At 45.7% G+C, this 21,601-nt stretch overlaps 1 protein-coding gene and 1 long non-coding RNA gene across 27 annotated transcripts in view; one reads left to right on the top strand and one right to left on the bottom strand.

Moving 5' to 3' along the window:
• The window catches only part of LOC106505968 (uncharacterized), a 72,465-nt gene that overhangs the window by 46,685 nt on the left and 4,179 nt on the right, over positions 1-21,601 (top strand). The gene's annotated exons all lie outside the window — the stretch shown is intronic.
• The window catches only part of MTMR3 (myotubularin related protein 3), a 147,926-nt gene continuing 129,639 nt past the window's right edge, over positions 3,315-21,601 (bottom strand). For 8 of the 26 annotated variants that reach the window (XM_084993611.1, XM_084993614.1, XM_013983032.3 and 5 more), the window contains 9 exons: positions 18,854-19,049; positions 17,865-18,050; positions 13,853-14,023; positions 12,498-12,643; positions 9,929-11,324; positions 8,693-8,803; positions 8,137-8,225; positions 7,371-7,397; positions 3,315-5,461 (listed from right to left, as the gene is read on the bottom strand). In XM_084993611.1, the coding sequence (XP_084849737.1) occupies positions 5,290-5,461; positions 7,371-7,397; positions 8,137-8,225; positions 8,693-8,803; positions 9,929-11,324; positions 12,498-12,643; positions 13,853-14,023; positions 17,865-18,050; positions 18,854-19,049 (2,494 nt within the window). In that variant the 3' untranslated portion in view covers positions 3,315-5,289. The remainder of the gene's footprint in view (positions 5,462-7,370; positions 7,398-8,136; positions 8,226-8,692; positions 8,804-9,928; positions 11,325-12,497; positions 12,644-13,852; positions 14,024-17,864; positions 18,051-18,853; positions 19,050-21,601) is intronic. The other 18 variants (XM_084993624.1, XM_013983036.3, XM_005670801.4 and 15 more) reach the window with 3 other exon arrangements.

Here is a 21,601-nt window from a genome sequence, read left to right as displayed (position 1 = left end):
GCAGTGCTAATGGCTCTCACTGTAATTTTGGTGATTGTAACCTTTAGGTGTTTCTTACCTGATATACAGAAGATAAGGGCTGAAAGCAGGTATTGCATGTTCTGTTAATCTTTTTTTTTTTTTCTTCTAGTTTTGCCAATAACTAGACTGCAGATAAGCGTGATTACCACTTATATAGGTAACATCAGGATTTTTCCCTCTATACCATACCATACCAAACAGATTCACTAACTCATTTGCACTAGTCAAAAATGCTCCCCCCAGGAGTTCCCATTGTGGTTCAGCAGGTTAAGAATGCAACATAGCATCCATAAGGATGCTGGACTCGCTCAGTGGGTTAAGGATCTGGCATTGCCACAAGCAGCAGCATAGGTCGCAGATGCAGTGTTGCTCTGGCTGTGGCGTAGGCTGGCAGCCTAATTCAACCCCTAGCCTGGAAACTTCCATATGCCACAGCTGTGGCCTTAAAGGGGAAAAAAAAAAAAAAAAAAAAAAAAGGGGGGAAAATGCTCACCACCCCTGCAAACCCACTGATTTAAGATATTATGATTTCATCTTAGTTCATGCTGTTAATATTTTATGTACCTGAAAGGTTAAAAAAAACAAAACCAAAATATTTGCTTATACTATCAAAACCTTTTGATTTTGGTTAGGCGGGCTCACAGTTTAAGTCTTTTGGTAAGTGACTACTTCGCTCTTCTCCAAGATCACTTTGGTAACTCAAAGAATCAGGCTAAAATAACTAACGCTACTTTCTGGAAGCCCAAAAGCACTGAGGGTGATAAGTCAGGAAATAATGTTTCTTATTCAGATTTTGCTGTTTATTCACTGGCAACCCTGGATGAATCTTTGCTACTCCCTGAATCTAGGTTTTCTCACCAAAGTGAGATTGGATTAAATCATTAATTTCAGACTTTTAAGCATCAAAACCTTTCTTCACATCAGATCTTACTTGGAAGCTTGATAGTGAATGGGATTGGAGCCTTGCTCTCCACAGAACAGCAAGAAAACCAGGAAATGACATGATCTTTGGCCCCCTCCCCCAAGGTCAGGATTTCAAGTTCCAGGCCTCTGAAACACAAATGCTAACTCCTGCTGCCCCTCCTGGCCAGGCCCCTCCTCCCTGTCTCTTGAGTAGACTAAGGCAGAACTGGTTTACTCATGACATGTGAAACACTAGTCACAAGCCTGACTCAAGAACCATAGTGGCAAGGGGCTGAACGAACAACTGTTTGTAGGTGAAAATGACATTTATTTAGTTTACAAGGTCACTGAGGCTACAGCAGAATCACTGCTGTTAAAACAGGCAGGCACTACTGTCAGCACAACACACTGTATTTCTTAACCAGGATCCAAGCCTCGTGGTTAAGTTTGCATTTAAAAAAAAGGGGGGGGGGAATTAAAGGTCAATTTTAAATGCCAGTGTAAAACAAATTTCACTGAAAATATAATTGCAGCTGCTATGAGCATATAAGAGAAGCTAAGAACTTGGATATGTCAAAATAAAATATAATAGCAGCATTTAAAAACTTCGTAATTCCCATTTCAGAGGGTAACCCCTCTCCTTTCACTGCATGCCTCCAAATGACTGCCTAGCCTAGAAAAGCCTGAGTTGGACCAGGGAGGACCAAAGCGTCAGTGTGGTTGTATGCTGGGGGCGTTTAGGAGGCAGAGGCTTAGGAGCATAGCCTCCTACTACCTAGAAGCCTATCACACATTCTAGTCCTGCCCTCCAGACATCTCATCTGTAATCTCAACTTAGAACAAACGTTCTTAGAAAATGTGACTAGAAATTAAACAGGCAGGACACCTGCCATATTTGCTAAAACTCCAAATTGGAAAGTTAGTCACTTTGCTTCACAGCCCAGGGCCCATTAATATATTTATTTAGATCATTTTTAACTTGCTGTTAGGCCATCTCAAGGTCGCTGTTCACACTCTACTGCTTAGATCAAATCCATCCATTGATGGCCTAAAGAAAGCTGGCCCTGGCCTCGCTTAACTGCTTTTCTCCACATACAGCCCTCTTCCACTGGGTAGTTCCTTGCCTTTGACCACACTACGCAGGTCTCGCCAGCAGCCTGGCTCCCCATCTATAAGCCCCAAGGGCCTTGCTAGGTTCTACCAGTGCCTTTAGCTCAATGAGACCTCAGGAACAATAGCTTTGTGGAGACACACATTGGCTATGACACACAAGTTTTTACAAATTGGTCTGAACACAAGCTTGGCTCCCTGATGGACTAAAGGCAGCTGAAGTGGCACCTTCTCCCCCCAGAGGACAGGCTAATTCTCAAGCACCTGCCAGACGGCACATGCAGCTCTCAGACTGGAACCATCTGAGCTATTTTTAAGTGTTTTTTGTTTTGTTTTGTGTGAGGTTTTTTTGGTGTTTTTTTTTTTTGGGGGGGGGTGTACTTTTAGGCAGTGAGAACATCCAGAAAGTGACCTTGGAAGGCACTCAGGTGGCTCAGAGCTGGTCACTCGTCAGAGGCCAGCCAACTCACCACAGATGTGAGGCTGGCGACTCCATGGCTGGGTTCTCTTCAACTGTTACCTTCCCTAGGGAGGGACTGCCCCGTGATGGGAAGGGTGCCCAACAATGACACAGGAAAGAAAATACTTCTTTCGCAAAGAGCAGGAACTAGGAAGTGACTAGAAGCTATGGCCTTCTCAGCTGGTTACAGATCCAAGTAGGGTGGAGGTTCCTCCCTCTGTGTGAGGAGGAAGGGGACCTCTAGTTAGGCACATAATCCATTCACATCTAATTCAGTTTCTGCCCCTAAGGTCTTTCTGCCCACCCATATAAGTCTATCATCCAAGGACAGGCAGAGCAGAGGCACTTTCTAGCCACCCTCCCCACCTTTTCGTCTCCACTGCACGCAGGCCTCTGTGCTCACCTGCTGCTACTGGTGCACCTGAGGTCCCCTCTGGGTGGGGTGGGCCAAGGGGCCAGAGCACAGACTGCCCTGAAAGCAAAGCAACAGCAACCAAACAAAAAAGAGCCCAGAATACAGAGGTAGTTTTAATTACTGTTTGACACTCAGTTCTTCAGATAAAGAAGAATGGCTGATTGTCAAGATAGTAGACTGCTCTTTTTAGCTTTGGAGATGTTAGGGGGCAAAAACCATCAAGGAAACGTGTGTGGGCACTGTGGTGCAGCTCCTTCCAAGGTCCAGGGTTGAAAAGAAATCTATTGTTTTCCTTTACCAAAGTTCACGTTCTCAGCAGCACCTCAAATTGCTTCTGTTAAAAGGGAAATGGGATGAAAGGAAACAAACTGCAGGGAAAAGAATTAGAACATTGTTAGCAAATGCTACCATGCGGAACACTAAACTTTATTCACTTTATTTATATATTTAACAGTTCTAAAGTATTTACTTCTTGCTTTGACAAAAATGAAAAATATAGGAGCACTGACTGACTCCTCTTTAGAAGAAAAGGGTTATATGTACAGCTACGGAGAGTTACGGTTCCTCCTTTACAAAGAAAAATATTAATAAAAAAGTGCTTCATTGATCAAAAAAGAGCTAAGAGCTGCAAGCATTTATTCACACTGTACACCAGACCCAAGAAACCCGTATCATAACCTCTTGGCACCTGTCACTAGGAACTGCACAATCTTCAATTAGACTGACTTCTCCCTACCTGCAAGGCCAGACCACACACAGAGTGCGGAGAAGAACTTACACCCTGTTTCACTAAATTCAAATTCCAAGCAACCTGCTGCCACTGGGAAGTCAAAGACGTTCTCAGATGCTCTTGGCTTTTGCCTGGACTGATAACTCCAGGAAAGGCTTCTGGCCACATCTTAACTACACCCAGGTGCACCCAGGAGCCACCTTCCTGAGACACAACTTGCCCTTGGCCAGGGAACTGCATCCAAAGGGTCAGGAGAGTTCCCCAGCCTTGCCCCCACTGCACACCACAATCTGCTGTGACAGCAGCTTTTAGCAGAGCCAAGCATGGCCCTTCCCCCAAGAGGGAGGGCAGGCACAAAACATGGATGCCAAGATCATAAAACACAAACCTTAACTCCTCTCCACCCTTCTCTATATCTACCTCCACCAAATATTCTTGATTTAAGGCTCTTTTTGGACCACATCAAAGCTGAGGAAAGGTGCTTCATGTCTCTTACAGGCTGTGTCACTTCTCTAAGGAACACTGCAGAATAGAGAAGTGGGCCCTCACTGCAGGCCAGCAGCATAGGAGCAGGGCAGTGGGACCGCTGGGCCCTTCCCACTGCTCTAAGGGGAGGTGGAGGGAGGCTGATTCTATGGGACATGCTCCCTTTTCATGATGATTGCACTCTGAAAGGCTGAGTCTACCCCTTAAGGGGGAGATCCATGATTTGTTTGGTTTGGGAGTGGGGAATTTTTGGAACCCTGAGTCTGGATTTCCCTGTGCTGGCCAAGAAGAGATTGTTTGGGGGACCAGGTCCTGAAAGGGGTTTCCAGGTGTTTCCGGGCTCGGAGCATACTTTGGCCTTGACCACAGCAGGACACTGCACTCTGGCCAGTCTGCCCTCTCATGACTGAGGGTAGAGGCTACACAGCCTGCTGAGGTGGGTAGACCATCGACAGTGAAGGGATGGTCAAGGTATAAAAAGAATCCCATTGGGAAGAAGAGGCTGGCCACCCATTCCCAGTTCTCTTGCCTTGGAAGCATACCCTCTCCTTCCCCAAAGGCCTAAAGGGTCTCACTAACTGTGTGCCTCTCCCCCCAAATGCCAATCCCATTTATCTGCTGTGGGGTAGGATTCTCATGAGGGAGCAGACACCCAGAGCACTGTTCATCAGGCAGATGCCTTCAGTGTCCTCAGAAGCAAAGGTTTTGCCAACCAGTCTGATGTGGCAGCAGTGTGAGGAACAGTCACAAATGTCAGCATTGACTGTATTCCCTGCTCATTATCTCAGGCCTCCACTCTAACTCAACCAGCCTCCTCCCATCCTGAGAAACCAAGCCAACCCTCAGCACCACCTGGCAGCAGGCAGCTCAACAATTATAGGGAACCTGGCAACCTCTGGTTTTTCATAAAAAAAAAAAAGTTTTTTTTTTTTTAAGACAACCAGGAGAAGCAGAGGGAGGACAAAAAATGAAGAGAAAAAAAATAGGGGGTGGCAGGTGGGGAATCAATCTACAATCCAGTGGTACATCCCAAATTTCCATCACTCTGCACAGTTGGTTCCATGTCCCCATTCCAAAGTGCACGGGCTTCTTGGTCTGCCCAGGCTTTGTGGGCCTGTCAGAGGAAGAGTAGCTTGGCCTCTGCCCACCCCAGGTCACTAAGCTTCAGTTTGAAGTGGCAGCAATGGGCTTATCCAGTTCAAGGTCAATGCTGGAGCTTGTGGGATGCAGGCTGCTATAGCAAGACTTGCACACGCGACTAGGTTCAAAGAGCTGTTGGCTGGGAACTGGAACCTTCTGGTTACAACAACTGGAGCAGAATACATTCCCACAATTCCTTGAGAAGAAACAAAAACAGTGTTAGTTTCAGTAGAGATGTGAGGTGGGGAAACAACTTCAAAAGACAAGAGCTTTATCGTTCATAATTCAGATGTGCTGGAGACTCCTCTAAAGTCACTCTTTTGTCTGTCTACTGAGGAAGAAACCAGGCAGGGAGAGATCCTGACTTAGCATAGTCACCCATCACTTTCACATTAGGGCCAAGGACACCTGACTGCCTCACCACTACAGCTCAAGGTTACCAAGTGTGAAGACGCTGCTCAAGAGAAATCTGTGAGAACAAATGGGCCCAAGGCAGAAGGCGGCTGCTACCTCAATGGGAAAGTCTCGGCCCAGGAAAACCCAATGGCCACACCCACCTGGGCAATGGCCTTGTGTAGCTTGCAATCCATCACACAGAGGCCAGAGTCCAACAGAACTGCCTCTGAGCCACTAAGATGAAAGAAACTCCCCGTCCAGCTGGGGATTCAGGAGAGCCTTGCACCCAAAGGCTCAGAGGCAGCAACATAAATAGACTGCTGCCATCTAGGACTGCTTTGCTGCCAGCATGCAAAGCCAAGAGACAAGCAACCAGTGACACATGCTTAGGGTGAAAGGACAAGAGCACAGATGAACACACGTGCATACACACCCCCTATTAGGTGTCAGTCAGTCACGGCTCACTCCCCTGCCCCCATGCATCTCCAAGGAGTATCAATTCTAACTGAAGGCCTGACTATACCCAGGCCCCTGGCCTCTCTCCTCTCCTCCATTTGAAAGCTCAGCTCTGCTGCATCTGAGCAGCACAGGTTTATACCCCCAAACAGATGTCCTTCACAGCTAACAGGAAAGGGAACTGGCAGAGGATGAGTTTCTGCTCCCCTACAACTCCACTTGAGTGTGAGTGGGGGTTTTAAAATCAATACCAATGAACCCAAGAATAGGAGACACTGAGGAGCCCGATGCAGCCTGCCAGACACTTAGGGCAGGCATCGAAAGGGAAATCATCCTTCTTAGCCAGCAGCACTCACTACCTTTTCATTTATGCTCCTCAGAAAGGAAACCCAGTGCTGGATTAAGGACCATTTAAGTACAGAAGAGAGAATACTAAATACCCTTTAGGGACAAAAGAAAACCACAAAAGGAAAAGGCTAGACAAGGGGCAATTAAAGGACAGAGAACTGAAATATGTAAAACACACAAGACTTCATCTTCTAGAACCCAGTGAGTACTTCACAACTGTTTCTGAAAAGCCATGAATCAGCAAGAACCTGTGGTTACAGAGAAAAATGATCTAAATCTATTTCTGAATGTGTACATTTATTTAGCATACCTGCTGCAATTCAGCTCAAAAGGCTGCCATGAATTTGATCAGTCAAGCTTTCCCTATCTGTGACTTCTTTCAGGGTATTCTGATAGACCCTAAGTGAAGTTTTCATGCTTACACAATCTTCCATGCTAACAGTTCTCTGGCAAGACCACCTCCATTCAGTTCTAGGCTCTTATTTAAAAAAAAAAAAAAAAAAAAAAGCAGTGATGCCATTTGACTTGAAAGTCACCAGCATCATTCTGGCATCTCAATGAATGATTGACCCAGAAGAAATGCTCTAAAACCCCTCAACTGGCTATTCCACAAGACCAGCCCCTGCTGAAGCAATGCTGTTTGTCATAAGCAAGATGACTTTAGCGGGCCTGTGCAGAAGTCAGCAGGGGCACCCGTGGCTGCAACCTGCCTCGGCTCTAATGGTCTCCTCGGCCAGGTGCTGGGGTCCTCCCGCACCCCCTCACCCCTGGGCCCACCTGCCTGCCTACACTCCCAGCCCCAAGCTTCATCCCAATGAGTGCAGAGAAGGGAAAATGGCGGCGTTAGTGTGGAGAAGTTATTGTAGATGTGCAGACATCACACAAAGGTTGTTGCAAATGCTCACCACGTTTGATCAACACGGTCAGTGTCCCTGCAAGGAGGGGAGAAAAAGCTCAGAGGAGAAGCCAACTGAAGACATTTGGGCCTAGGGTGAGGGTGGGAGATGAGAGTCCTAGAAGCATTCTCACTAGACAAGAGGTGGCTCTGTTTTCAATCCAGGTCCACTTGTGCCGATAAGCTATGTCCCAATTCAGATAAAATTCCTATTCCGAGAACACTGAGCATCCTTCAGTCACCACCCCAGCTGGGGCAAAGCATTCCTAGCAACTCACTACCCCAACCAAGAAAGAAAGAAATCAGGAGCCTTATAGATTGAAGACTATTATCAGCAATTCCCCCCTCAACAAGTATGGTGTCAGGGAACAGGGTAAGGAGTAGGAAATGAGATTCCCTGCCCATAGCAGGAAAATCATTTTTGCTCACAGCAGCCATGCTGAATAGGAAGAAATTTTATTCTAGGGGTAAGAAATGGTGGTTTGAGTGCTGATGGCTATTGCCCCACCAATCCAGGAAGCAAAATCAAAACAAAAAGGGACATCATTTGCCCATTTCAAAATTTACTCACAATCATTCTAAAATGAAAGACACCAAATACAGTTCTGCAAACACCAATTTCAGAGGCACAAAAAGTCAGTCGAGGTCTTGTAGACCCTGAGGTCTGCCTGAGAACACTGCCAGCCAGATGATTTCACCTCTCCATCCTGCAAGCTCTGTGGACCAAATCTCAGCCCCTGCACCCATGCCCACCCTACCACACATCCCAATGGTACCTGCAGTGGTGCTTCCTACTGGCAAGCCAGAAGGCACTATCACACGCATAGCAGTGGGCAGCCAGGTGGTCAGGGAGCCATCGAGTCATCTGTAAAACATAGGGGCCAGCTTAGTTTCAGGAGATGGGCCATCCAGCTGGAGCCAGCAGAGCCATGCTGGGGGCAGCAAGAGTCACTAGGACCACACTGGCTCAAGTGGCACCAGCCCAATAGGTCTGTTGTCAGCAGTACAAGAAAGGCGTCCAAATCGTTTCCCTGGAAGGGACTCCAAGCTCTCCTGAGATCGAGTGGCAGGCAACAGCACCCAGGGTCGCTATGAGAGCTGGCAAGGCTCTAGTTCATAGAGGCAATGAGGAGAGAGGGCTGGCTTGCTGAGTCTCCCTGGCTCAGAAATTCTAGGCTTGATGGGAATTCACAGGTGCTGAGATTCAGAGAGGCTCAAGACTAAATGTGCTGTGAGGTCATTTCTTGGCCGGGGCAGGGGCAAGAATGGGGGTAGAGAAGAACCGCAGAACAGTTATATGGGTGGCACTCAGAACAGGGGCTGAGCCTGTACCTCCGTGTCCTGTTTATCCACCTGCTCCCAGCTGGCTTCAGAGAAAATCTCTGTGCTGCAGCGAGACAAACAGTTCTGATCCAGATTGCTTTCCGAGTCGGGAATTGAGGTCTGTTGGCAAACAAACACAGCTGAACAGAATGAACCTGGTCTCCTCCCAGAAGAAGAAAGGACTTGGCAAAGAAAGGAGTACTGGGGACTTTGGACAGGCCCGGGTTTTAAGGCTGCTGAATCTCTAGGTGCCTCAGCCACGAAGAACTGGGTTGAGCAGGTGCAGAGACAGGGCTAAGCTCAGCTGGAAGAGAGATACACAGGTCTAAGGCTGTGTGCAGTGCTTCTGGAGTGGAAAGACAGGCCATGGGTTCCAGGAAGTGGGTGAGGCAGAAGTGACCAGGGTGGAGTGGGAACTGTGTCAGCTGCTCCAGGGGGCTGTCAATTCAACCCTGCCACTTACATCTGTGTGCTGAAACTGAGTGCTTTGGGCATGTCCTTTTTCTGAAGGACTCTTTGGGAAAATGAGAAACCATCATTGGAATAAAGGAAAAACCAAGAAGTGAGCTGGAATTGAAAGTCATTGGATGAGCCCGCCTTTAATGTATGCTGACTGCTTCAGAGCCAGACTCACACTTGAACACATCAAGTCAGACACACCAGTACATGGCGTGCCTCCTTAAAAATGTCCCCTCAGGTACCCCCCACTTCCAGTCGCCAGGCCCCATCAGCACTAACTCCCAATAGTGCTAGTACCAACCCTTCTGCCCATTTTGACTGCCATCGCATGGCACTGGGTGGGAACAAGTATCTATTTAAAAAAGAACTAAACCCTTCACAGTTACTGCCCATGCTGGGGGTGGGGCTGGTTAATTATTCACTAGCTACTGGGGCAGAAGAGACACTATATTTTGACAGGAAGGTTTGGGATGTTGCCCTACAAATGTCCTTCTGCCCAGGAGTTGAAGTTTTTCTTAAAATGTATGATCCTTTCTCCAAAGAGAATTGACCAACCATAGAGTGAGTGCTAACTCTCTTCCTTATGCTGTCTGGACAGGATACTCATAAAAAGTAAGCAAAGCAGAAAGAAAAGAAGTCCCCTCACTGCCCATCACCTGGCTGAGGCTGATCTTCAGCCTCTCTCAACAGGACTACTCTGGACCTTTCTAATTCTTTTAAAAAATCTGTAAAAAGGGTGCCCCAGTTCAGTGGGCCCTCTCTCCCTGCACACCATGGTGTACTCACCACTTCATCCCCAAAGTCCCCATTGAAGCGCAGGGAGCTGGTCAGATACTGGCTCTCTAGGCGACTCCTCAACTCCTGGACCTGTTTCTTCAAGGTCTCCACTTCCTGCTGGTGGCCTGACTCAATCTGACGCAGGCGCTGCTGGATTGTGTCCGTGTACACAGGCATGCCATCATCGTCCAGGTGGCTACGGGAAGGCTGATCAGGGCTGCCAGCTGCAGACGGCCTCCCCGAGTAACTGTGCAGCCACTTGTGGTACAAGTTCCTCGAGGGTAAGTGGGCAGAGCTGCAGCTTGTAGCAGACAGCTGGCGACTCAGTGAGTCCTTGCTCCTACCAGCTTCCCCATTAGCGCAGTGCCCATTGGGGGTGGGGTACTTCTGGAGGGTACTATGCCCTGGGGGCTGCTCTGAGGCCTTATTTTCAGTCTCAGGGGCACCATTGCATACAAGGCCCTCTTTACATTCAGCTAAAGGCAAGGCACAAGGAGAATGTGCTGGGCTGTGGGTGCTGCCAGGAGAAGTCCTATGCACCACAGATCCCACCTGGGGCCTTTCAGCCAGGCTCCTCTCCAAAAGCCTGGGCTCCATGGCTTGAGGAAGCACGAACTTGCCACTGAACCTGCCACTGTTTACCAGGCAAGATCTGTGATGGCCTTGGGGCCCACTTTCTGACTTCATTTTATCCTCTATTAACAAGTCCATGGAACTGTCCACGTTTGGTCCTCTGGCCTCAAGTGGGACTTGGGAGGGCAGAGAACTTGACTGTGAGGTACCATAACCAACTTCTGCATCTACTGGGATTGGAAGGACTGCTTCCTCCCTATCCTCTGCCATAGCTCCTATTCGAGACTGTTCCACAGGGACCTCTTGGACATCCTCTCCCCTGGGGGTCTCCTGGAGAGAACTGGGGAGAACACTGTGCCCACCCTGCTGCTCAGGAATACCCAGAGGAAGGCTGGTGCCTGGCTGGCTGCTCAAAGCATCATCACCCAGTTCTGGCTCTTGTTGAAATACAATGGCTGGGCCCTCAGGGGTCTTTCTCCTGCTCTCCTTTTCTAAAAGAGCCTCCTCTTTGACCTCCTGCATCCCCCTGTGAGCAGGGTCCTCTATCCCACTCTCCTCTTTGGTGGCCTCTTGCAAAATGTTCTCCATCTGCCCCTCAGCCACTCCAGCTGCAACAGATAGCTCAGCCCCAGCCAGCACTTTGGTTGGTTTCCCCAAGCTGTCAGGATCTAGAGGCTCCTCTCCAGGACCAGCCAGGGTGCTCAGTTCCAGTGAACGCCGGTGCTCTTGCCACTTCTCATTCAGGCTCGGGTCACTGCTGCGCCGGCTAGTGAGAGGCACTGTGTTGTCGCAGGCTGTGGTCAGATTGTCAAATGATCTAGTCTTTGGTAGCCTAAAGAAAGTTTGGGGGAAATGAGAATCTGAGGCTATCCAGAGGGAAGTGGGAGACAATACATTTCAACAGTCATTTCATAACTAGCTTCATCACAGCTACTCAAGGAGCCATGGCATATCTAGGGTGAGGCTTAGACTGCAGGAAGATGAAGCTCCAAGATGAGTCCTTCTATTCCTCTGGCACCACACCTACACTATACCCAACATATACAAATAAGCTAACAGCAAATGCTCTCTTAAAAAAAAAGACATTCTTGGAGTTCCCATCGTAGCATAGCAGAAATGAATCCAACTAGAAACCATGAGGCTATGGGTTCGATCCCTGGCCTCCTTCAGTGGGTTAAGGATCCAGCACTGCCGTGAGCTGTGGTTGTGGTGTAGTCACAGATGCAGCTAGGATCTGACATTGCTGGGGCTGTGGTGTAGGCCGGCAGCTGTAGCTCTGATTAGACCCCTAGCCTGGGAACCTCTATATGCCACGGAGTGGCCCAAAAAAGCAAAATAAATAAATAAAATAATAATAAATAAAAAAACATTCTTCATGATACTGCTGTTTCTCAATTAGTGGCAAAGTAAAGTAGCAGTGCTGATTTTCTGCTATTACAATATTTTTAATTATTATTTATCAGACTGAATTCAATAAGCTAATTCATACGTTGCAAAGTCAAACTTTTTATCATCTGAAGTCATCTGCCTTTATAAGCCCAAGACAACAAATCACAGCAGAGAGGCAGCAACACAGAGCAATTGCTGAAATTCAAGCTAGAGAGTCACAAGGAACCCAGAGGAGGAGTTCCCTTGTGGCTCAGCAGTTTAAGGAGCTGGCAGCATTACTGCTATGGCTTGGGTTCAATCCCTAGCTCAGGAACTTCTGCATGCTGTATGTGCTGCAAAACAAACAGTAAACACCCAGAGAAACACCACTTGAGAAACTGCTTGGTGCATGCAGCAGAGCCATGTAGCAACAGGGCCCAATACTCTACAGAAAATGAGGTTTTTACAGCCTCATAGCCCAAAATCCTTACACTTTCCCTAAGAAAACTTCAAAGATCAATGAAATGTGTGCAGCTTGACAATGTCATGATCTCCAATCATCCCTGGGTATATATAGCGTAGCACAAGAATACAACCACAAAGGATCTGAGGTCTTGGCATCAGCCTCAGGGCTCACCGACTCAGGGGCGGATCCTCAGAGCTGGTGCCAGGGCCTGGGTATGGTGCACAGCTGTCGTCCACAGGGGTAGACGGGGATGGGCAGGGCAGGTACACCGCACTCCATAGCATCAGGTTACGCACATGGCACACAGGATACAGCACCTAAGGAAAGTGCAAGTGGGCAGGTTAAATGAGTTCCAACAAGTCTGTCAGAAACATCCAGAAATGAGGGTGAAGAATAAAGACCAAGTAGAAATGCCCAGCAGTCCTGTACAGTCTGAAGGGCATTAGTGACAGTGGGTGCAGATGCAGCTCTATCTCCCAAAAGGACCTATAGAGAACTAGGAATTGGGGTTGGTGGGATTTTTCATCTAAGAGCCCCTATGGCTGTGAAAATGTCAAAAAAAAATTTTTAATCCATTTTTCATTAGTCATTTCTAGGTCATCTTTACTGAATGACTGGCTTTTCTCAGTCTACTTTGTTGCTTTACGGCTCAAGTGAGTCATTCTGCTAGATGATGATTGTTCCCTGTTAAAAAAGCTTGGCTTCCAAAGACATGTCAAACCTGTTTTAAAGGATCATCTAACTTACTTATAAGAAAAGGAAGGAATTTTCCTTATGTATTGTTACTTCCCCACCAGGCAGAGAAGAGAGAGAAGCAGCTAGCTTCAATCTTTCCTTGAACTACCTAATTGTACTAAGACATTAATTAATAGTCTAGCAAAGCAATTTAACTCCTGATTAGCCTCCTTGTGACTTTAGAATTTCAGATGCATTCTCACTAAGGGAATGGTACCACGTACTAATGCACAGATTTAAGTGCTTCCTTTCCTCTGTTCCTTTGAGGAAAAAAGTCTTAAAGGGCCTGCCATTTCTCCATGTGACTAGAGAATCACACAGACGCACACACTAGTGTCACAAAGTTTTCTGTTTTCTGAGACAGAAGCTATAGAGGGCATTATTGTCTGCTGACACTGGAAGGGTGCTGGGGGCCTAATGGCAGCTCCTTCTGTGCTCTCAGGGGCATCCAGGGAACAACTTAAGTGCTTCCTCCTCTTGTGAACAGAACATGCTAAGAGTAAGTTAAGATCTGGCAGAGGTGCGTAAAAGACTAATATCTAGAGCGGCAAAGTAGAGATGGTATTAAATCTAACTGCCCTAAACAAAGAGTAGTCAGAAGCAAGGCAGAGCATCACCAGAAAGCATCAGCATCTTTCTTAGGCAGAGTGGTTGGGGGAAAAAAATGGAACCAACCCATCCAGAGACAATTAGAGGCCTTCAAGGAAAGTCACTTCTCAAAAAGGCTCCCGTATATCCTCATCCCCAAATTCATCCTGCTCATCAGAGAGAAAAGGCTAAAGGATACGTACGGCTTCTGACTGAGAGGAATACAGTAGGTTTTTGAAAGCCTTGTTGCCCGCCCGAAGCAGCGACCACACAGAACATGTCCGTTCCTGAGTATGCTTTTCTCCTCTCTCCTTGGCGTTGTTGCACAGGAATGTTCCAAAGAGGCAGGAATAGGTATGTTGCACCAGTTTCACCTGTGGGAGTCCAATGAGGCAAAATCAAGCAGTGGATACACATTTTCTGGGGAAGGTCAGCGTAGCTGAGCCACCTTCCCCAACATCCTTGATGTGTACTTCAGTTCATAACGGGTAAAGATGGGGCAACCAAGTAAGCCACCCAATCGCAGCCTCCTCACAACCCCAACCACTGTCACTCCTGAGTCAAGAAAGCAAAGACAGTGCTGTCGCCCCCATCCTCTTGGCCTCCTTGGCACAGTCTCTGAGGTCCTAATTAACAGCCACTCATATAAACTGGGCCCAGGAGCAGTTGTGCAACCCAAGTCTGAACTAAAAGCACATTTCTCAACAACTTTAATTCAATAAGTTGCTATTGAACATCTCACATACCCTAGACATTTCTATGGGTGCTGGATAGGCACCCACAGAATGAGAAGATAGCTCTACTGCCCTGGTGGAGCTTGCTCTAGTTGTGGGGGAGGGGTAACCAGGTCTATGAACAATAAGGCAGGGTAAGAGGGACAGAGCACACACAGGGTAGTGCGTAAGCCCTCACTAGTGGAATCTTTTGGAAATGAGAGCACAGGTCATACTGCACTTTCGGGACAGGGTGGGGGGCTGCTCCAGCCAGAGTCGACTGCAAGCATAATGGTCTTGAGGTGAGCACAGGCTAGCAATTTCTGAGGAACTGAGGAGGCCAGTGTACTGAGACTGAAGGACACGGTATGAGGTGGAGGATAGGAGGAAATGAGCCTAGATGGGTAACCTGAGAGCCATGCAGGCCACTTTAAGGACTGACTTTTATTCTGTGTGAAACAGAAAGTCATCAGAGGTTTCTTGACAGAGTAATGACACAGTCTGCATTATGTTTTATTTTTTTGTTGTCTTCTTTTTGGGCCACACCACCTGTGGCATATGGAGGTTCCCAGGCTAGGGGTCTAATTAAGACTACTTGCCAGCCTACACCACAGCCACAGCAATGAGGGATCTGAGCCTCATCTGCAACCTACACCACAGCTCATGGCAATGCCAACCCTTAACCCACCAAGCAAGGCCAGGGATTGAACCTGCGTCCTCATGGATACCAGTCAGATTTGTTTCTGCTGGGCCACGAAGGGAACTCCAATCGGGTTTTAAGATACATTCTAAAAGCAGAGCTACAGAATCTTTTGGCAGACTGAACGTGCAATATGAAAGAAAGGAGAGTTGAGTATAGTATCAAGTTTTGGCCCTAAATGAATCAAAGGACTGAGTTTCCATTTGGTGAGAGAGAAGATCAGGTTTTGGAGTGGAGAGATTTAAGAATAGAAAACTAAGTTTTGAACATGTTAAGTATGAAATGCCATTAAGACATTCAAGTGGAGATACTGAGTGGTCACAAGTGGGTATGAGTTTGGAATTAATGAAGCTGAGAGAGAGAGAGAGATCTAAGCTGAGGATATACACATGTGCGAATCACTATAGCAATTAAAGCCAACAAATTAAATGAAATCCCTAGATCAGGAGGCTGAGCTCTTGGGGGCATTCCAACATTCTGAACTGGGGAGGCAGAGAGAACCAGCAAAGGAGACAAGAAGGACCAGCTGGTGAAGCAGAGGAGAGCTAAGAGTGCACAGTGGAAGTCAAGTGAACAAAGTATTTGAGGAAAGTGAATAAACTGAGCCGAACATTGATGGATAAAAGAAGATGAAGACATTCAACAAAAGGTACAAACTTTCAGTAAGTTGGGAGGATATAATGTAGAGCATGGTGACTAGAGGTTAATAAGACTGTTCTGTGTATTTGAAAGTTGCCAAGAGAGTACATCTTAGAAGTTCTCATTGCAAGAAAAAAACTTTCTAACTATGTATGGTGACAGATATTAACTACATTTTTGTGGTAATCTTTTAGCAATATATACAAATATCAAATCTTTGTTGTATACCTGATACTAATGTATTACATATCAATTACACTGCAACTGTTTAAAGAAAAGATGATTGAGAATTGATCATTGGTTTGGCAACATGAAGGTCACTGATGACCTTAACAAGAGCAGCTCTGATAAAGTGGTGAGGTGAACACCTGATTGGACTGGGTTTAAAAGAACAGGAGGAGGAGTTCCTATCGTGGCCCAGGGTTAACAAACCTGACCAGCATCCATGAGGATGTGGCCTTGCTCAGTGGGTTAAGGATCCAGCATTGCTGTGAGCTGTGGTGTAGGTCACAGACACGGCTTGGATCCCAAGTTCCTGTGGCTATGGTGTAGGCTGGCAGCTACAGCTCCAATTCAACCCCTAGCCTGGGAACTTCCATATGCTGCAAGTGTGGGCCTAAAAAAAAAGAGAAAAAGACCAAAAAATAAAAATAAATAAAAGCAAACAGGAGAACAGTTTGAGTAAATTTAGAAAACTTGAAGAGCTCTGCTGTAAAGAAATGAGAGATGAGAAATGCGGTAATAGCTAGAGGAGGATGCAGGACCCGGAAAGGCTGTGATGAAGACAGGGGAGAGGGTTGGGTGGGGAAAGGAAGGATTGGGAGTTTGGTATTAGCAGAGGCAAACTATTACACATAAGATAGATAAACAAGATCTTACTGTATAGCACAGGGACCTACAGTCAAACCCTGTGATAAACCATAATGAGAGAGAATATGAAAGAGAATATATATATACATATATATACACATATGTACATACATATATGAGTTCCCGCCTTGGCACAGCAGAAACGAATCCAACTAGGAACCATGAGGTTGCGGGTTCAATCCCTGGCCTCACTCAGTGGGTTAAGGATCCAGCGTTGCCATGAGCTGTGGTGTAGGTCACAGATGCAGCTCGGATCCGGCATTGCTGTGGCTGTGGTGTAGGCCAGCAGCTGTAGCTCCAATTAGACCCCTAGCCTGGGAACCTCCATGTGCTGTGGATACGGCCCTAAAAAGACCAAATAATAAATAAATAAATAATAAAAAATATGAGTATATATGTGTGTATATATATACATATGTATATGTGGGTCACTTTGTTACACAGCAGAAATTAATACAACATTGTAAATCAACCACCTCAATACACTTTTTTTTTAAAGCTGAAAGACAGGTTGTGATAAAGCAGCACATCCCATACTTGTATGCTGACAGCAATGATCTGGTAAAGAGGGAAATATGATGATGCAGAAGGCAGGGAGGAGAAATGTTGGAACTCTGAAGCTCCTCAGGAGAGGAGGGAGGGGCTGGAAGAGGGGAAAGATAGCTTCTCTTCCTTCAAAGGACAGGGAGCACAGAGTATATAACAGATGCAGAAGGGTTGGTATATGCACTAGAGGGAGCAGATGACAGTCTACTGTTCCTAACTACTATTTAGCACTTCTATCATCCTTTTTCAATGGTTTTCTGGTTTTGTCTTGGGGTTTTTTTTGGTCTTTTTAGGGCCACAACCATGGCACATGGAAGTTCCCAGGCTAAGGGTCAACGGGAGCCATGGATGCCAGCCTACACCACAGCCTCAGCAATACCAGATCTGAGCTGCATCTGTGACCTACATTATAGCTTACAGCAATGCCGGATCCTTAACCCACCAAGAGAGGCCAGGGATCGAACTCACATCCTCATGGATATTAGGCAGGTTCTTAACCCGCTGAGCCACAACGGGAACTCCCTCTATCATCCTTTAAAAGCCAAATTTAGACTTTACGCCAACTTAGTAGTATATCTAGATTCACAAAATAAACCCTTGTTTAATACAGCTATTTTAAAATTAAAAATGGAAGAATGGCCCCTTAAGTTGTAGAAAGGATGTGAAAACTGGCACGCTAACATTTGCATTGATACCCCTATGAATTTAGAAGGTCCCCAAAACGAAGAATCACAAGCCCAAACTCACAAGGAATGCTTCATTGAACTCAAAAGAGCACGGAAATTGCCTCTGAAGTTGATGAACGCAGTCAAGCCACTGCAAAAACACTGGGCAACGCTCGTTCAGATCATCTGAGTTCTCCCCATGACCACACCGGTCAGCAAACTTGTGGCCAAAATCTAGCCACTCCATCTCCACGAGGACCTGGAAACCCTGTGGGGAAGCACCCAGGAGAGACAATTTGTGCTTGATTATCCAAACAATAACTGTCCTGAGCCTTACGTCACCATCAACAGTGATACTTTTTAGCAGCCTCCTGCTGAGTCTAAGCCCAAGCCCATCAGGAGCCCCTAACCCAGCCCCAATGCCAAAGAATGGGAGACATGCTTATGGCAATTTCCCAATTCCCTCAACTCCCTTCCATAATCATCAAAAGGGTGGTAACTAAGCATTTATCTAAGTCTTGAGACTACTTATATTTTCAGCCTTTCATTCACTGTTAAAGTTTCCCCCCTAGATATTTCAATATTTTAATTTCTATCTTTCAAGTTATACTTACAAAGTCATGTTTGTAAAATCTTTCCCACCCCAGATTTACAAATATCTAGGCTATCTTTATTGGTTTCCTTGTTTCTTAAACCCAAGAGGTGATTATTTCAAAATAGAGTTCTTTCTCCATGGAACACTGTGGTGATATCTAGACCCATTAATAATAAACAAGTCAAGATTCTTCTGTAAAAGTCCCACTCCCCTGGGGTTAGCCAAAACTTTTCCAAGTAGTGACATACTACAAAGGAAAACATGTCTGTATTATCAATATCCTGTAATCCACAATCTACCCCATTTTAAGAGGCACAAGAACTGTGGTAGGTACCACTACACTTTAGTTCAAGGTAAAGAAACAATGATTCGAAAACAACAAAATATCACTTTCATTGGACCTAACCATTTCAACCAAAACCAACTGTAAAATCCTCCAAGGTCTCCTCAACTCACCCTAAAGTACCAAATCCTACCTCTATGGTTCGGTAATAAGGATCCAGCAAGAGCTTAGCCAATGCCACAATCTGGGGGGTGCGGTCCCAGCCATCTGAGCAGTGGGCTAGCACTGGTCGCTGATCACGATCCACAGCATGCACTACCAGAAGTGCTGACTTCAGAAGCACAGAGAGGTGATGGAGCCATTTTGTGCTTTCAAGAGCTGAGAGCCAACTGCAAAGATAAACAGAAAGGGATGTGGAAATGCTAATTTTTATGATATGCTGAATATGCCAAATACCTGTCACATTAAAAAGCAATTCTCAAAGACTTTTCCCTCCCAATAAAACACTGCCAAAACAAGCAGAAGATCTGTCTTTATAAAGCATGTACAAAGATGAGACTCAAGACCTACTATGCAGCAGAGGAGAGCCTTAGGAATAGGATAGTAATCAACAGAGCCACCTTTGGTTCCAAAAATCTTATTGCTAATTTCCCAGATAGAATATTTAAATTTTTTCAGCCCATAATAGTTATATCTATCCAGTACAAGAAAAGTAGTTCTTTCTGGAATCTTCTCCGTAAATAAATAAATGCAGCCACTCTGAGATGGAAAGCAGAAGTTCTTACATTTAATGATCAGCAGTTCTACCCAACAAGTTCCAGAAAGAAAAAAAGAAAAGAAACAAAGAAAGCTCAAAATAAAAGTATGTCTATAACAAGATATAAGCTGGATGCCACATTCAAAAACATTGCAGACAACATCACTTACTACCCACACCCTAACACCTACCACTGCTCAAGTTTTAAATGTCTACAGATTAAAACTGGATGGGCTCAAACTAGGATTTTTTTTTTTTTTTTGGTCTTTTTAGGGCCACACCCACAGCATATGCAGCTTCCCAGGCTAGGGGTCTAATCAGAGCCACAGCTGCCGGCCTATGCCACAGCCACACCAGATGCTAGCCAAGTCTGTGACCTATACCACAGCTCATGACAGTGCCAGATCCTTAACCCACTGAGCAAGGCCAGGGATCATACCCACAACCTCAAGGTTCCTAGTCAGATTCATTTCTGTTGTGCCATGACGGGAACTCCCCAAACTAATGATTTAGACTTGCACAAACAAGTACAACAATGGTTACAGTCTATGCTTAATGCAGGATTCAACAGGTATCTAGAAAAACCTTTTTTCAGGCCTTGAGGAAGTATCAGATCCCAAGAATTGCTCCTTGGGAGTAATCACAAGCTAATCACAACTGGTTTTTTAGCTGTGTTGACAGTTTCTTGCGCCCTTCCATGAATTCTACTTCCCAACCCCCACAAAAAACTCCAATTTCCTGAAAATGCAATCAGATTTGTAATTAAGACCATAGTCTAGTCCTTCAAACACTGAGTCAGAGAAGGGAATAAATACTTCTATCAGGGGACTATGAGAAGGCTTTTGCCAAGACTAGTCTATAAAAGCCTATTAAACCTTGGGGAATGAGTATGAATTTTTGGAATTGTCCAAAGACAGTGCTTCCAAGCAAACAGACAACAGAATGTACTGCAAAAGCATTGGCTTTACATGGATTCACCTTTTCTACTGGCCAGACTGATTCCCCAGAGGGCAGACAATGTGTCTCAGACATAGCTATATTCCCCGTACAGTGCCTACCATACACTGAAACTTCCTACTTTTTAAATCATGGATTTAAAAAAATTCTATCTCATGACTTTTATCTCCTACTAGAAACCTGAAAAGCATTTTTTGCTTGTGGATTGACTATTTGTTCTCATTCCTCACACAGTCTTGAAACCTAACTAATCTAAACTAAAGGTTTAGGCTTGGCAGAACATATACTAAGTCATCTCCTGGCCCCCTGGAGAAGTAGTCAATGAGAACCTAGTTCTCTTGAACCTGACTGAACTGTTCTTGTAAGAACCAGGAGATGTTGTCCATGCCTAACACAGAAGTGGCACTCCCAAATCTGCCAAGAGGAGGTGTCAAGAGACTCTCTAACTCCCTTGTCCTAGTCTCAAAAGCTGAGGTAGCAACATTTCATGCCCTAGCCCTCCATAACCACAGACAAGTGTCAGGAAGACTGCTTTACAGCTGGTCCTACCACTGCCATAGCTTCAAGAACATATCATGGTAATGTTCTTGTCCACAAGGGAAGCTTCAGTACTGCATTATGACCTGTTGCCAAACACAGACAAAGCATTTTCTTCTTCCTTTACAAACCCCTCCTCCCCGACATTCATTTGGACCAAGCAAGGACTAATTGGGTCTTTTTTAAAAAGAGTTTAAAAAACAGCTTTTTAAGGAAAAAATTTTAACTTATGGAAGATATTAGAGATGAAGTAGTATAGACTATCCCGCTTATTTCATAGACAGGAAAAACGGATATCCACAGCAATTAAGCCACTTGTCCTAAGTTACACAGTCAAATCAGTAGCAGATCTCCTGAATCCTCAGCCAGGCTCTTTCTATACCCCACCTTTAGGGAAGAGAGTCCTCTTAACTGATTTCTGAAAATGTGTAGCAGATACAAGTTGCAAATTCCCAAAGCAAGGCAGTAATCTCATTTCTTCAGTGAGGCTTTTCCCCAAGGACAACTGCTTCACCCTCTGGGCTGATTGCAACTATGATGAATTTAATCACTTGCTACCAGGAGTTAGTACAATAAATAAATAAATAAAAGAATACTGCAAAACTGATCCAATCGTGAGATCTACTGAACAAAACCCAGGGAAACACCTATGGGTTCTAGCACAAACATCAGAGAAAATTGTCTTCTCTG

The sequence above is a fragment of the Sus scrofa genome, chromosome 14 (genome assembly GCF_054392235.1).
Source record: "Sus scrofa isolate SSC_HxYL_T2T_F1_AM1 chromosome 14, Sscrofa_HxYL_maternal_Yorkshire_Landrace_v2.0, whole genome shotgun sequence".
Lineage (NCBI taxonomy): Eukaryota > Metazoa > Chordata > Mammalia > Artiodactyla > Suidae > Sus > Sus scrofa.
This window is presented reverse-complemented; position numbering and strand designations above follow the sequence as displayed.